This window comes from Drosophila serrata, unplaced genomic scaffold, assembly GCF_035046125.1.
Source record: "Drosophila serrata isolate PLE 108 unplaced genomic scaffold, ASM3504612v1 contig_382, whole genome shotgun sequence".
Classification (NCBI taxonomy): domain Eukaryota; kingdom Metazoa; phylum Arthropoda; class Insecta; order Diptera; family Drosophilidae; genus Drosophila; species Drosophila serrata.
The window spans coordinates 1,770,712-1,787,403 of NW_028257280.1; the positions used below are offsets into that span (position 1 = coordinate 1,770,712).

The 16,692-nt window shown below is 39.5% G+C and overlaps 2 protein-coding genes across 7 annotated transcripts; both read right to left on the minus strand.

Moving 5' to 3' along the window:
- Positions 1-3: 3 nt before the first annotated feature.
- On the minus strand, positions 4-2,439 carry IFT54 (intraflagellar transport 54). The gene is made up of 3 exons (XM_020956254.2): positions 2,155-2,439; positions 1,984-2,101; positions 4-1,923 (listed from the first exon to the last, which is right to left on the minus strand). Exons 1-3 carry the CDS (start codon positions 2,287-2,289, stop codon positions 356-358), a joined length of 1,821 nt encoding a protein of 606 aa, XP_020811913.2. The 5' UTR covers positions 2,290-2,439; the 3' UTR covers positions 4-355.
- A 270-nt stretch (positions 2,440-2,709) lies between these two features.
- Positions 2,710-16,038, minus strand: red (LysM peptidoglycan-binding domain-containing protein red). Of its 6 annotated transcripts, none has more exons than XM_020956258.2 (5): positions 15,785-16,038; positions 14,377-14,463; positions 5,507-5,704; positions 3,837-4,432; positions 2,710-3,712 (listed from the first exon to the last, which is right to left on the minus strand). In XM_020956258.2, the coding sequence occupies exons 2-5, from the start codon at positions 14,422-14,424 to the stop codon at positions 3,457-3,459; spliced, it is 1,098 nt and encodes a 365-aa protein (XP_020811917.2). In that variant the 5' UTR covers positions 14,425-14,463; positions 15,785-16,038; the 3' UTR covers positions 2,710-3,456. The 6 variants fall into 6 exon arrangements, with proteins under 6 accessions (XP_020811917.2, XP_020811919.2, XP_020811920.2 ...); XM_020956260.2 differs by having other exon boundaries at positions 15,781-15,964; XM_020956261.2 differs by having other exon boundaries at positions 15,615-15,964.
- Positions 16,039-16,692: the final 654 nt, after the last annotated feature.

The following is a 16,692-nucleotide window of genomic DNA, read 5'->3' on the forward strand; positions in this document are numbered from 1 at the left end:
GCATTGCTTTTTTTATATAGATATTGTATTTTAAATTAAAATATTAAATAGTGGCACAGAAATTTTGTGAGAAAATTTATAAACCGAGCCTTTTTAGTGGGACTTATGGCTCTGATTAAGGTAAAACCTTATTGGGAAATTGGTAATGGGGAAAAGTTTCATTTATTTTTTAACAGGGGGATCGTGTAGTAAATTTGTCAACACTTTGCTCCTCCGAAGACAGTAACTTTGTCCATTGAAGCAAATACCGATTACATTGATTGTATAACTTAAGTAATAATTTTTAATATGAAATATTCGAGGCTCCAAGTTCAACCCTTACAATTTCTTATATCTTTGGTTTATTCTGTAGCAGTTACTGCTCCATCAGCATCTTGAGAATGCGTGCATTATTTTGCAGTATCTTGTTGCGACTCTCATCGACCAGCTCTTGGTACTCCACAATGCTCGCCTCGATCTGTTGGAGCTGGTGCTTCATAGGCTCGGTGGCCGAAGCTGTGAGACTGCGCTCTCTTTTCAGCTCCATGGCAGCCTGGGTGTAGGTGTCACGCCACATGGTTAGCTCTAGTTGCATGGCATCGATGTCCTCGGGTATAAAGTCCAGAAGCTTGCCAAGCGGATTTACAGCCTTCGTAAGGCTCTGGATCACGTCGCGCAGATCGTTCACTTGGCGCGCTGAACTCTGGCGAACTGTCGCCGACGAGGGAGCCGCTTCCATTACCTCGGCGTTCTGATGAACCAACTCCTTTTGGGTCTCTAGGATCTGCTGCACCAAACGACCTTGCTGGGCATCAAGCTGACCCTCCAGCGAAGGATCGTCTGCCTTATTACCCTCCACAATGTCGTGCGAGTTGGCATCTTCAATGATTACCAAGTTCTCACCATCATCGTCCAGGTCCCCAAAAGTTTCCAGCTTCACATTGATGCCAGACATCTTGATCTGGTCATTGGGCTGCAAAACAATCTCCACATTGCGACGTCGTGGAGCTCCAGGACGAGCGGAGGCGGGACGTGCAGAGGGAGGTCTCAGCGAGGTTCTTGGTCGCTGATTCGATTCCTTCGAGTTTTCTCTCGACATGGTAAGTTCCCGCTTGAGCTCGCTGCTAGTGTTGTTGTTAGAATCTGCTGGAGGATTGGACTCCGCCTTTGGCAATGCTGGCTGGGACTGGACTTCAGTGGAACTAGGAGGTTCCGGCTGCCTTTGGGATCCACTGGAGCGTCGACTCCTGTTTGATGAGGCAGAACTGCGACGCTGGGCAGAGGATTTCCTACTTTCTGGCGGTTCTGTGGGTGGAGATAAAGCGGCAGGTTGAGGAGCAGCTGCTTCCTGGGCAGGCTCTGCCTTAGCCTCCTTTGGTACTAGAGTAGGAACTGTTTCGGGAGCTACTGGTTGATTGGCTGGTACTGGTGACGACATGGACATGCTGGGATTGTCGCTATCTGTGGAGAGCTGCTGTTTGTTGTTCTTTGACTTGAGCTTGACAGGTGAGGGACTTTTTTGCTTGGAACTTTGCCGACTGAGTTTGGGTTCAGCTCCCGACACCTTTGCCTTCTTTGGGACTGCCTTGGTCTTATCCTTGTCCTTTTCAGTGGGTGTGGACCGAGCTCCTGGCTCGGTGGTGGCCTTCCGCAGCTTTTGTTCCTGGGGAGACGTCCGCTTCTCTTTGCGCCGCTTTGGATCCTCCTCCTTTCCGCCGGCTGGTGACGGATTCTTGCTGGAGGTCTTGGTCTCCTTCGTTGGTTTCGGCAGGGCGATGGGACTCTTGCTGTGGGCAATAACCACCTGATCGACCGCGCTGTCCCAGTCCAGGTTCTTCTCCGCCACACTGGCCATTGCCTGGAGCAGCTCATTGGTGAGCTCTGGCTCCTGGCCAGCGACTATCTTTGAGGTGCGCACCTTGAGGTCTTGCTTGGTCGTGAGCTCTGTGGGAAGCAAAGCAGGTGTAAAGGGTATCGGGGATTGGAGAAGTGTAAAACACTCACTGATTACATCGATCATCTTTTGCAGGAATCGTAACTTATCCTCACGCGTAGTAATGTTTTCGAACTGCTGCTCCTCCGAAGTGTACAAGCCGTCAAACTTGCCGGTTTGCTTGATAAACTGATAACTCATGTTACACTTGAGGGTTTAAGGATTATAATAGAACCACTTACATTGTTAAAGACATCCATGAGGAAGCGGAAGGGAGGCTTCCTCAAAAGCTTCTCGGTGAGTGGCGGCTTCTTGATGAACTTGCCCATCACCTGCTGGGTCACCTGGATAATGGCATCCAGATCTTTGTCCGACATTTTTGTATATTTTTTTCGTAACTAAACTCCCAAAATATAGTTGAATTCTCAGGGTTTTGTTTGTTTTGCCAGGAAGCGCGTTGTCCTGGCAACCATACAGGAGAACTTCTATAAAGTGAAACACCCTTAAATCTCTCAAATTTATGTAGGTCCAATTCTTATTTTAATTTCCAGCCATTAGCTTCTCTTATGATTTACCGTAAGAAATCATCATTAGTACTCCCTTTATCTATGAGTTTAATTTAAGGAAGTTCGACCGCAATTAAGCCTGGAACTGCGCATGCTCCGCTACCTGGAAATTCCTGTGGTTCACCAAAGGGATGTCAGGAAATATCGATATTTGATACATAAATTGATATGATATTCAATAAATATACATTTCTAGTATTCCCCATATTTTCAAATCTTAAAAACACAACATTTTTCCAACACAATTCTCACTTTATTTGTATTTTTATAAAACATTCTCACAAACAACATGACTTGGCTCGAATATGAGTGCACACACAGTTCGATATTGAGTTTTTCCTGGGATATAGGTTCTTTTCGTAAAGGTTTCAATTTTTTCTTTGCTTTTTTTTGTAGGTTCAGATTGCACAAAATGGAATTTTGGAATTAATACTTGGGGAAAGCTATGAAATAAATTAAAATACACGTCAACAGTTGGCCAATTTCGTGTTGTTGTTGTTGCTAGCGACTACATATAGATATATATACAATTAACATTAATAATTCTCATAACTAAATTTATACACAGTGCGATTAAAGCTAAAAGTCATACAAAAAAGTAAACATAATGTGGGGCAGGAGGACAATGGGCAATAAAGAAGGCTTCTTTGCAAGCAAATTGGCGGCATAAAACGGGGAACATAACTGCCTTGTCATCGTAGTACAGGTTTACAGAGCGCAGCGCTTAGTTTCTGGGTTCTTTTAGTTTTAGTTTGAGGTTTTAGCTCAGTGTTACAGCTTATGTATATTGTTTAATAGGTATCTCTCGTATTTGTAAGGTATATCGCATATGTGTCGACAGATATAGATATATATATATCATTATATTATACATATTACATTTAGAGTGCGGCATCTCCCCCCGAATGCGCGGCATTTTTAAAACGATTTATTAGATTAACACCTCAGCGTAATTAGGCTAGATTTTTGCGGCAGCTGCTACAACTCAAAGAAGTCGTCCTGCTGCTTCTCCAGTCGCTTTAACGAGTTCTGCACTCTGCGCGTCTGCGTCGTGTTCAGAAGATGCGCCGTATCTGAGGAGTTCCCGCTGCCCGTCGAACTGTGACGCTGATACTGCGGCGGACGGTCGTTATTGTTGGTCTTGTAGGAGTTGTTCAGAGGATGGCGGCGCTGCGGGAATATGTCTGCGCTGGCACTGACACAGATGTCCGCATCACTCTGACTGCTTACCAGGCTGTGGAATCGTTAATAGTATAAGATTAGTAGGAGTTCTCTTTCCACATGGTTCATTTTAAAAGTGAACATTGAGGGAAATTGAAAAATTTACTTGCAGTGGAAAGGAAAAAGCAAGAACTTACTCCTTGGAACGCTCGACATATTTGCGCGACTCGGAGATGGTGTTGTCTATTTTGTTAAGAAAGTCGTTCATGCATTTCCTATTCTCCTCCTCGGGCGTCATCGCAGCCACCGAGTCCAGGCTCTTGCTCTGCTTGCCACCGCAGCCACCATGTCCATGCATCATGGCGGGATCCTCGTCTCCGGGCTGGCCCATAAGCAGTTCACCGGCAATGGAATAAGGACGCTGTGGTGGCTGTTGCTGCTGTTGGCTGCCAGAGCGCGATCCCGCGGTTGTGGGAGGAACGCCACTTGTGTTACAGCTGCTGCTGCTCCCACTGCTGCTGCTGCTGCTGCTACTGTTCCCGCTGCTGCTGCTGTTGATGAAACTGTTGCTCTGGCTCAGGTTGTTGGCATTGTTATGCGCCTCCCGCTGTCCATTGGCGTCGGGAGTGCCGGGTGGTGTGGCCAGCACTGCATCGAAAGCGGCTATGGCATCGCCACCGCCAGGCACCTGGGGATAATACGGCGAGGTCTTCTCCACGGGCACCAGAAGGAACTGACGCAAGAACAGGCTGTCTGAGGCGAAGAGGCGATTGGCGCGTCTTATTTGCTCTGTCTGGAAAGGCAATACATGGAGGAGCTCATCATCAATTACGGGCAATTGTTCGCGCTGACACCTGATTGACGAATGACGGACGATTGATCGATTGGATTGGATAACCGAGTGCCCCCTCACGACGCATATATGGCCAATCGGGTCAAGAGGCAATGCAGTGCTTTTTTAGACGTTTGCTTCAAGATTTGTCAAGTCAATAAACTCAAAACCCAAAATCTGGACTCTAGTTAAATATTGGCAAAGTGCTAACTAAACAATGAAGCTCATCACGTAGACATAAATCATATGCAGTAAACTGTCACTTCAGAGTTGAGGGTAGACCCGCCTGCAGCATTTTCCACGGGTCCCCCAGAACCGATAAGAAACTCTGATAAACATCTTAGATTCTAGATGCTAGATAGTGATGCTTGGCCCTTCCCACATCATGTCCGCTATCTTCTGTTTGTCCAAGTCACTCCGGACTCTAGACTTATCACATCCCGCCATCCGTGTGAAGGTGTGGGTTTGGTCGTAAATTCCTAGAACTGTGCGGGTTGGGAGAGCTTTAGAGGAGTTGCCCGGGGCAACAGTTGCCATTATTGAATCGATATATTCAAATCCCCGTGAAGTTGACATTTAAAATTTAAAAGGGCTCGCGTGACTCGACTTACTGCACTGGTGGAGCTTCCCCCAGAGCGAGAGAGATGGAGAGAAAGCGCCAAGAAATCAATGAATATGGTAAAATATGAATTAATCTTAAAAATATGGGAAAACAAGTGCAGAACTTGAGAGTTCCCCAAAAAAGGTGAAGGGCTAGCGTGACTATAATTGGCTTGGCGAAGCCAGAATCAATTTCTGTTATCCAACCAAAGGTGGATAATAATGATGACCCATAAATTCGAAAATCAATAGAATTTATTCGCAGTTTGGTTGACATTTCCAATTACTATTGCCATGGAAAGGTTTTCTTTAAAAGATTTGTATAAACTGAGAAATCCATTGAATTTTAAGCATTTCTAGAGCTTCTTTGGATGAAAAATGAATTCAAATGTGGCATACGATCATTTTCTCTACCTTGTCACAAAGAAAACTCACCGTGCATCCGTATTTGAGGGCAATGCCTTGCAGTGTGTCCGTCTTCTCCACAATGTGCCGGATGAGTGTCTCATTGTTCCGCATGCTGTTGCAGCAGGTGCTGCCATAGCGCTTGAGGGTCCTCGAGGAGTCCCGAATTGATTGCTTCTCATTAAACATAAATTCGGTGTCATCCATGTCAGGTACGATCTCTTGAAACTGCAAAGGAATTAAAAAATACATTAATTTTTGACTACTTATTTTGAACAAAAACATGAAATCATGTTTTGAATCTGCGTCTGATTTTAAGGGAAAGGCTAAAGTACTAAATGTGTTCCTTAAATAGCTAAGCTCGTCTATTTATAAATGAGTCGGAATTGTAGAATGAACTCGTTCATTGAGAAATGAACACTTGGAAGAAAGAGAAAGTTGTAAATAAGTAAATAATATACTCCTTGCAAAGTAACAAAGATATGTATCTCTCTCTAAGTAGCTTTTAAACTGTAACAGATTTTTGGAGATGGCCGCCGTCATTTTTAGTGATGTCATGGCCAACACGTAACGCACACACATAAGCAACCGCCAAGACAGTGTGTGCCGTTGCTAATTTCCGCATTATTTAATGCATTTAGCGTCCACTCACCTGGGCGCCGCTCCTTGGCGCTTGCAACGGTAACTGCAACTGTTTCAGTTACTCCGCCAGCTACGGCTACGGCTCCCCACCTTTCACTTGCACGCACACATGGGGCGACGACTATTCAAAACAGAGTGTGGGAGAGAGCAAACAGACGAGATTGAGATAGAGAGTGGGAGGGGACGACCTCCCACCGAGTTTCTGCCGCCTCCCTCGCGATCTGCGGTTAAGTCGCACTATTATTCACCCGTTCAGGCTCAGATTGAAATACCTTTTTGCCTTTGCACTCGTTTTTTTGTGACTTTGATTTTTTGTTTTCGTTTACTACATATTTACTAGAGCTGCAAAAACGTTGATGTAACTATCGGTGCTATCGATTTGTTTGAGATACACCGATAATTAAGTTTGCGGGGCTGCCAACTCAGTTTAAGCGATAGCGCGCGCAGTTTGAATATGTGGTTTGAAGTTTCTTATATTTGAATGTTTATTGTTTCGCCTTTGTTTATTTGTTATTATTAAAAATGATGAGACGAACATGTTGGAAACAAGTGTTCTCTCTGTTCAGGGGCGATCCCAACCTTGTTGTTTAAACGCATACTGTGGACAACTCTTAACTTTTTATTTTGAATTTAACTTTTTGTGTCAAACATCAGAGGCATTGCTCATTTCCCAGTTGTGTCGTTACCTGTGCCTCTCCGCCTGGCGGGGGATAATTTTTTCACGTGATCCGCCGGCGACTACGTAAACGTCTTTTAATGTATTGTATATATTTAGTCGGTTTCGAACCTGTTTGAACAAAGCAGGTCGCTCGATTTGTTATTGTTTTTGTGTGTCCCAACAAAGTAACAGCTGCTGCTGGCGGTGCGGCTGCAAATATTGAAATTAGCAGCGGCTGCCGCTGGCTGATAATTAACATGTGACTTTATTTATTAATGATAGCCACCGCACCAGGCACGGAGCACTGAGCGGTGAGCATTGTGAGCATTGAGCACTGAGTAATATTGCTGCACTATTGCATTGTGGCCACCGGACAATTGTACTATTATTACTACCGCATATTTGCATTGTATGTATGGTCCACGAGCCAGGAGAGGCAGAAACCGGGCGCGTTTAAGGTCAACAACAATGTTGTTAATTCACATTTGCCATGTTTTGAGCTATTGTACAAATGTTTCTTTACCAAATGTGTCTCTTTTGCCACAAATTATGTTTGGTTATATCTTTTTTTGGGATTTCTTTGAATTTTTTTTAAAGTAATCCCCCTTTCTTATTTATTTGTAATATTTTACCAAGAACTGGTGACACTATTGCCGCCTTTTGACTGTTATTCTTTGTATTGGTCGCCAGTTTATTTATGTTTGGCCAATATTCGCCAGATAAGCTTCGACAGATAAGAACACACACTCAAGATACGCATAGACTTCGCATAGTTAGATTGGATTTTATCGGATGATCATAGCACTAGGCATGGATCGAAAAAAGAAAACAGTCCAAAGGGCAGCGGTGTCATTGACACCGGTTCTAATGGTCGGGGAAAATTCTCATACGCCGTGGTGTACCCGGTGAAAGCCACACACAATTATCCATTCGCAGCGAAACACCTGATTAATGATCAGCACACGAGCTATATAGCCCAGACATGATCGCCTTTGTGAAGCGCGTTTATTGGCGCAGAAATGAATGTTAAATGCTTTTTTTTTTGGCACTTTGGCTCTAACTGAGCTCAGACGCAGAAATTGAGACATTAGACATGCTTCAGTGGCTTCTTCTCTGTGCTGTGAGTCACCTGAGATCTGTGAAGATCATCAAGTTCGGGGTTCGTCGCTTAATTATCATCTGCGTTCAAAGAACTCCATACGAGTGCTTGAAGGTCAAGACGTTTCAAAGACTTTAGTCCATTTTTTCGGCCAATCGAATGGCCCATAATCAGAGCCATAAATTATCCAGCTAATGCCGCTCGCACATACTCATAAATTTAATGATATCGTTCATCGTAATCTATTCCAATTTGTTGTTGCCTTTCGGGGCAGCTCTCAAAAATTTATGGAATTGTGCAATTGCGGTTGGAAAAATTACAAATCGAAGGTTGAATACACCGCCGCCGAGGCACTATCTTTAGTATTAATTAAAGCCACCCAAAAATGGGGAATTGCAAATTGATAAACAGCACCAAAAACAATTTGTATGTACGAATACGTGACAGCGACACCGAAGCTAGAAGAAGCTCCATATATCTATTCAGATACTTCATTATCTGAAGCATGTATGATGATATAGGGGGAAAATATTCTGATATAAAGACAAAACAAAGAGCGAGGAACACGTGAGCTGTTGTGGATTCTTCTTGGCAAGTTGATGGTTCCATAAATATTGATATGGTCTCACAGAAACTGATGATTCAGCTACACAATTACTTCTTCTTATAAACAAACAATCCTTGGACTAAAGACAGTCATTATTTACCTTATATAAACTCCAACTAACATCGATTCTTCACCTTCCCTAATCATAAACAAATAGCTTTTGATAGGTAAACAATCCTTGGCATATAACTTATAGATAGTGGAGACGATTATATAAGCTCAAGAAGTAAAGTGAAGTAAACATTTTTCTTTCTTTCTAGAAAAGATCAATCACGTGTATAAGTCACTAAAAATTTGCATCCAACCAAATCATAGACTTATCAGGGGGAATTACCCAGTAAAGTCCCCTTGGAAACTGACTTAAGGGGACTTAAGTTGTCCACGACAAAAGTATCAATATCAATTGTCGCCGCTTGTATAACCCCCGAGGCCCATAAGTCAAGTGTCCAGAGTCTTAAGTGGTCTTGGTTTGATTTAAGTTTATTTATACTTAGCGATAAACGAAATGGATGGATGGTAAATGCCTTAAATTATTGTCTGATTCTAATATATATTTCTATATACAATATAGGAACCCTTAAATACTTCTGTTTTTGCGGGCTACGTGCAAACTGCACGCGGCATTACAATTCATAAATTTATCAACGTGACATTTTATGATATTCAAGGTATTTAAGGGGGAAGTTAAATTACAAAAAAATAATAAAACTACTAGATATCTGTACAAAAAGTTCACCCTGTAATTAACTAAGATGAGGGCATATTAACTAAGGGCTTTAAATGAAAGAGAACAACTAAAAACTTGTGTATTCATCGCTGTAAAACCTCTATTTTAGATGAGGAAATATATTTGTTAAGCTACAATTTTACTTTCAAAGGCTTATGAAGAACTGAGTTTTTACTTCATTAAAAAATAACTTTTTGGATAATTGTGTAAATATTACAACATTAACTTATAGACGGAAATAGTTTATGTTTTTTTTCTTGACTGAGGCCTTGAAACACAAAACTGGTTTAGCTCATGGTAATTGTTTGGTATTTGTGGGGTTTTTCACACATTTTCACAAAGATTGTGTAATAATTAAATACTATTTGCCACGGGACTATGTATATACCTCTCATTTATAAAAAAAAACCTTAAGATCAGTTATCCGGGTTTTATTTCTGCGGTCATTGCGGTTGCCACTTCATTACGCTTCTTTGGAACAGAGTAGAAAAACCAGAAAATATTTCACATTATTATAATCTAAATTAAAAAACTACTTTGACAAGTTATTTTTTGTGGGATAAGTAACTCTTCAGTTTTGCAGCAAAGTACAAGTACTATCAATCTCTATAAAACGCTGTTTTAATTCTTAATGACGCTGCACTCGAGCGTGTGATTGATTGTTCGGCTTGGCTTCATAATACATCATATACGCTCTCTGTCATTAAGAAACAACTGAGAAGCCATCAGATGACTATCAATATGATTTATTCACCTATTAATTATATACTATGCCTTCAGTTCCCAATGCTCTTGTTTAAGTTCATGATTCTTTTGCTTTATTTCTCTCTTTCAGTGCACTCCTTTGTTTTTTTGATGACAAACGATTTCGAATGATAAGATTGCCTTTGCCTTCGCCGCCTTTGTTTATGATCAATTTATGATCAATCCCATATATATGGTATATATTATACAGAATTATATAGAACGTCAAACAATGCACATACAAGGGCATTTTAAAAAGCTTTTCGATGGAATTTGACGGCTTTTTTGGGCCACAAAATCGTTCGATCAGCACGTTTCAAAAGTCTGATAAGAAACCAATGGGTAAAAGTCAAGGCTAATACACACCCCAAAGATATAAGAATTTCAATAAATCATTACATATACATTTTAAATCCTCTTGAAAAAAACAAAGCAGAACAAAATCAATACAAAAATCCGCCTTTTTCTTTTCAAAAACAAAGTGCCGGACTTATCATTGTCAATTTGTGAATTGTTTTCCCCATTTTTATGCTGATTTTTTAGTATTTCTTATGCCGTCACAATCACAATCGAGACAATAACGCATATCAATCGTAGAATTTCTGTGGATTGACTTTTCAACGTTCATTCAAAGCAATTCGAACCGGTTGCAACCGCTTCACGATACACAAAAACCTAAACTTAAATATAGAAAAGCTGGTAATCAGAAATAAAACCAAGGAAAAAATAGAATACCCCAAAAAAAACACAGACACAATCCAAAAACCAGTATTTAAAGGCACACTGTGCAGCAGGAAGTCGCGAGAATTTTGAGCGATAATTATTATCTCAATCGCGGAGATTGACTCACTGGCATCCCCCGAAAGATGAACTTTTAATGGGTTTTCAGATCTTGGTCACATCCAGGGTCTTGGGGTTTTTTCCAAGATCAAGAATCATCAGAAAAAGGTGATTTTTCCTGCACACTTATAGCCCATATATAAGGTTTCATCTCAATGATCCCGGAATGGAATAACTTAATTGTCTCTACTTAAATCATTATCGTGACTTATTTATTTGCATATATATAAAAATAGACTTCGACTTGGTGTCTATATTTTGCTATAAGGGCTCTATAAAGGATAGTATATTGAATAGGTTTTAAATGTGTTAAACATAGGAAAAATATACAACAACAAAAATGTCTATTAATAATTTGTGAATTAAAATAAAGAGCAAACTTTTAATACGAGAAAAGATTTTATTCTTATTTTGAGTTAATAGAACAAGACCAAGGAAACTATCTCACAACTTGTATATCATTTATTTTTCATACTTTATAATAGACTTAAATTAAAACAATAAAAGTCTTGCTTCCCATATGGAATACTATATATTATAATACAAAAACGAATAGTTAAACTCAGGGCGCGTGACCCAAATTGACGTGGGACTTAATTATACTGGAGTTATCGCCAAAATAACCAAATAGCCGTGAGTAATAGACGATGGCGTAGACCCAACCTCGTTTCGTTAGCACGCCCGCATTTAAGCATTTAACCAATTTTAACATTTTTCCATTTACCAAATCGGGCAACATAGCGGATCGCTGCAGGTGTGTGTGGAACAGTTTTTTTTTATTTTTTTGTTAACTGATTGACGAAGGCCAACGCCACCCACTGCCCCGTTAAGGTGTTCGCAATCAGTCGCCCCATTACAAGTGTTATTTAAATGTACATATTGTTTATACCCAAAGGTAACTGAAGGACAAAACTTGGCTAATGCTTGAATCCAAGATGGCCAAGCAAACAAACCGGATGTGCAGAGCATTGAACCCGTCGTCGCTGCAGGAGGCGGAGGATCTTCAAGGCTAAGGATATATTTTTAGAATCGCAAATGGAATGCGGAGCGGAGGCAAGAAATAACTTGATACTTTTTTGTGCAATATAATGTGCATTGGCCCAATTAGCGGCTGCAGTCCAGCGTATAAAAAGCATTTTGTGATCGACTCCAACTTGTTCGAGCTTTTAGCACCAGGAGAAAAAATGAATAACACATTTTAACAATAGTTAATAAATATAGGTAAACTCTTTGAATGAAACACCATTTATTTGTAGGTGAATTTATGTGTTAATTACTATTATAAGTTTCGTGAATATTTATTTATTAGGGTATTTATTAACTTATGAATTCTTTAGTGATGAACACACAAATTTATTGGTGAATTTATCATAAAGTGTTCATTCTTTAATGAATTACAACGAAATTATTCATTGGTGATTTAACCTTATTTATTGGAAAGCAATCTTTTTAAATAGTATAATAAAAACAAAATACATATTTTTTGATATATTTATTTATAAGTTTGAGAACTCTTCATTTTTTTATTCCTAATAAGAATTATATGTGAATTCATCAAAAGTGAATTTAATGTAAAATTTGTGTTCGATGAATGTATCAATTATTATTATTATTATATTTAATTATCGTGAGAGATTTTTGACAACTTCTTAAGACATCTCATTTGTTAAACAAAGATTAAGAAATGAAATAATTAACCATTTATGTGCTGCATTTTTGGCTAGATTTTCTTGCAGTGCTTTTGAGTGTGCTGCAGCACTGCTATATGTTTTTCCAATTTAGCAATTTGCAATCCAACCAGAGAGCCGCATAAGTTAGTGGCCGCTGCTGCTGCCTTTTGCTGCTTTTGCTGCTTTTGGCCAGATGTGCTCGTGGCCGGCTGGCGGCTTACTCATCGCGCTGGTTCGCTGGCCACGATCTTAGCACACTTTGGTGGCATTCGCACTCGGACTCAGCGGATTAATCGCAATGGCAAAATACTCGCAGCGAAAAATAAACAACTCAAAGCACTCACTGAGTAAGGCTCATTCAAAGTTTCGGAGTGGTTTTCTTGGGTAATGCGAGACCATTTCGACATGATCGTGTTTCACAGAATAATTTATTTTATTTTGTTTGTCCGTTGTGTTGCCGAGTGCCTTTCCCCTCCGCCAAGTCTTTCTTAAATGCGGTTAAGCACTGCCGGCTCCTCCACTCCAAGTCGTCGTGTTCTGTGTCCCCACTGATCGCGATGTTTGTGGAGGGGTTTTTTTCAACAGACCGGGTTGAGAAATTAGAATCAATGTATTATTGAATAATTTGTAATGCCTATTTAGTAAATTTATTACAAAGTATTCTTTGTAGAGTATACCATCATAAGTGAATTCCTTGATGGTATATTGAACTATTGATCAAAACATTTTTGTAGAATATTCATTGGTAAATTACGAAATTGTCATAGAATATTCATTGGTTAATTCAAGTATTTTTTTAATGATGGCTCACAAGATAAAAAGTGATTTAAATTCATTCTTTTTTCCTCTTTCAAGGAACTCTCTTTGATATAATAAAATATCAAACTTCTTTGATTTATTTAATTTTCCAAATAAGTACCACTTCTTTCTTCATACCAATTGTAGTTATCAGAGATGTCTTATTACTGTGACCCCGCCTGTGTATTGCATTTGGTTAGACTTTGGCCGAAAGCCACAAACTCACAGGGAGCGGAGCCAAGTCAAGAGCTAACGACCGCTTATTGCCGTGACTCCACAGCCTTTCCCATTCCCATTCGCATTCGAATTCTTTGCAGCCAGGCCAAGAAACCCCGCCAATCCACAGAAAAGGTGCAAAAAAAAAATAAAAGGCAGAAATATTAATGATCGGCAAAGAGCCAAGCCAGAAGTTGAGTTCATTTCTGCAAGAAAGCCACAAAGTATTGGCGTCATCTTAACCGATTTGCCACAGGCCAACACACACACACTCCACACACACTTCGATTGGCACAAAGCTGTTAAGCCGGGCTTATAGCGAGATCTATGAGTGGTATATATACTATTTTTGTATGGAATTATTATAAAAGAATCATAGATACATAATTATAAAAGAGAGCTAAAAGAAATCTTCGAGTTAAATAAAATTTTGGGTAGTGAAAAATACCAAAAAAGAATTCTTCAGAAAATATATTTTATATCAAATAAAAAAGAATTTTCTTTCAACCTTCTAAATCTTTTTTATGATAATAATAAACTTTTGTTTTAGAAGTAAATAATAAAAGTAAGCCAGCTAAATCCCAAGTAAACACACTCACTTTCCAAAGCTGTTAAAAGTATAAATAAATACACTGTATTTGTTTTAAATAAAGCCAGTAAATTAGCAGTTCTGCTCAATAGAACTTTTGTTGATGAACTTTTTTTTTTCACCCCATTCATTTGCAGCTTTTGTTCAGTTTAATTTGTAAGTAGTTTTGTCGCCTTCCAATTGTGATTTCGTCTACAACTTAATTGTCTGTTTCCTGATCTTGGCTTGGAAATAATAATTATGACTGACACCAATCCCTAACCTTGCTCGCCTTGTTTCTTTAATTAATATTACTTATTCAATTGCTCACCTGCGAATGCAGTTTCCAATCTTTGTAGGCCTTCACAATGTAATCCATTTCCGTGAGTTTGTCTGCTGGTTTTTCTTACTGGATCGCCTGCATCGAAGAACATAAGAAATACTAAGTACCAAGGCTCATTATTTGCTCATAGTCAGTTGATTATATATATATTTCCACAATTATGAAACAATCAAGCATCGTTGCCTTCGGGTTTTTTCCCCGAAACTTCTTGGTATCTGTCTTTTTTTCGGTGGCTGCAATCAAACATCGTTGTGCAATTTCCGAGCAATTATTTAACAGACTTTACTTTAGTTTGGGCTCTAGTCAAGGCTGGCATCGGATCTCTTGGTTTCCCCCTTTCGTTTCTTCTTTTCTCTGTGTCTTTATTTTATTTTTTTGTGTCTCTTTGCACTTGTGCAAATCTCCAGAGCTGCCTCGTGGGCGTGTGTATGTCACAGCGAGTGTGTGTGCCCGGTGGGAGGTGTGTGTGTGTGTTTGTGTGTGCGAAGGTACAGTCGAACTTTTATAGATTGAACTAGTTTTTGGTATTCATGAATTTTAATTAAGTCTCTATCTACAGTGAACTCTTAAGCAGTTTCTTTACAAAATGTATTAATTGGTAAGTTCACCAAAAAACAAAAGGTTTATTTGTTATGTATTTGATAGAAATGAATTTAAAGAAGTTAAATATTAATATTTGTTGTATTTTATATATTGGTGAGCACATAAGTGAACTCATTTCAAGAAGTATTCATTGGTGACTTTATGTTTATCTCTACTTTACATAAATTAATTATCTTTGGCGTCTTTATTTCTTGGTAAAATATTTAGGAAATTCATTCAAAGAAGGTATTTATTTTCGAATTCATCACAGGAAGTTCATTCATCTTCGATCACTGTTATGTTCCAGTTATAGAAGATCGACTGTTCCGTTTTCCGTCCGGTGACAAGTATGAAGCTGTGTTGGTGTACCGCGATTCGTGATCTTTTGCCAGTTGACTTTTTCTTCTTTTTTCTACACAAAAAAAATCATTTATTTTAAAGATTTTTTCTTGTTATAATTATAACTGCCGCTCGGTTGTGTTCGTTCGTGTTTAGTTTGAGTTATTATTTTTTTGTTTTTGTTTTCAGCTGTTTTTTATTATTGTTTTGACTGTGGGACAACGACAGCTTGTTGTTTTATTTTATTTTTTTGCACAATGCAAATGAACACAATTGAGAGGCTTTATTTCAGAACAGATGCTTGCCTGGCAACACACAGTAGCAGTCACACAGAGTAACCGCTTTTCGTCAGCGTTTTCGTTTTCTAATGTATATATTTCACTTAATAGCAACTCTTTTTTATCATTTTATTTTTGAACTATTTCTCTGCTCTATGTATATTTTTGCTTCGCTTTTTCGGCACTCACTCACTCACACGCTCACAAACAAGACGACAGCGGCGACAACGCGAGAGAGTAGCTCGGTTTTTCGCAGCTAAACGCAGGCACTAAGCTAATATAGAGCCAGTAACTAACGGCGGATCGGCGGGCGAACCAACTCCAAGCAGCACTCGAAAACAAATGAAATGACTGCTGTGACTGTGACTGGGGAACACACAACAACCGTCCGGCGATCGCCAGTAAAAGCTCCGCGGCGAAAAGCTCTTCGCTCTCATGAGCGGAGCCCCCAGCCCCCAGCCCCCGCCCCCTCCCGGCTTCTTTGGCTGGAATTAAAGAATGGAAAAAATAAGGCAAAACTGTGGAAATGCACACACAACAAGCTAGAAATGGGCGGGTAAATATAAATAAATAAATATGGTCTTATGTTGTTCAAACAAAACTCATTATTATTCACTTCCCGACGCTTTCATTGCTGGTGATCTGGCATTTGTACAAGTACAACAACGGCCACAAGCATGTACCACTGCTGATTGTGCCTAATTCGAGTGATAATAATGATAGCAAACACTAGTCCAATGAGCCGGAGGAATAGGAGAACGTTACACAGATACAGTGAACACTGGAAAGTGAATGAATATACACTGAAAAATTGACTAAGCATTGGTTTATTTAGTGGGAATTGAGAGGGAATTTATGTTTAAATTTATTGAGGATTTTAAATTTATTGAGTACTCTTTTTGGTTTAACATGGCGAATACGTAATCCAGATTTTTCTATGCGCCACTTTATTACGTATACGTAATTTTCTTCTTAGGTTTTAAGTGTGATTTTGGTATTCTTTATAAATTCCATTATTATTATAGATATTATTAAATTATTTACAGGCAATTTTTGGATGAATTTACTGGGGATTTTGAATTTATTGAGTACTCTTTTTGGTTCA

Coding starts and splice junctions, on each gene's coding strand:
- IFT54 (XM_020956254.2), bottom strand. CDS start 2,289: ATGTCGGACAAAGATCTGGATGCCATTATCCAGGTGACCCAGCAGGTG. Junction 2,102..2,154: donor TCATGGATGTCTTTAACAAT/GTAAGTGGTTCT, acceptor ATGAGTTATCAG/TTTATCAAGCAAACCGGCAA. Junction 1,924..1,983: donor AAAGATGATCGATGTAATCA/GTGAGTGTTTTA, acceptor TGCTTCCCACAG/AGCTCACGACCAAGCAAGAC.
- red (XM_020956258.2), bottom strand. CDS start 14,424: ATGGATTACATTGTGAAGGCCTACAAAGATTGGAAACTGCATTCGCAG. Junction 5,705..14,376: donor ATTGGAAACTGCATTCGCAG/GTGAGCAATTGA, acceptor ATTCCTTTGCAG/TTTCAAGAGATCGTACCTGA. Junction 4,433..5,506: donor CCCTCAAATACGGATGCACG/GTGAGTTTTCTT, acceptor TTGCCTTTCCAG/ACAGAGCAAATAAGACGCGC.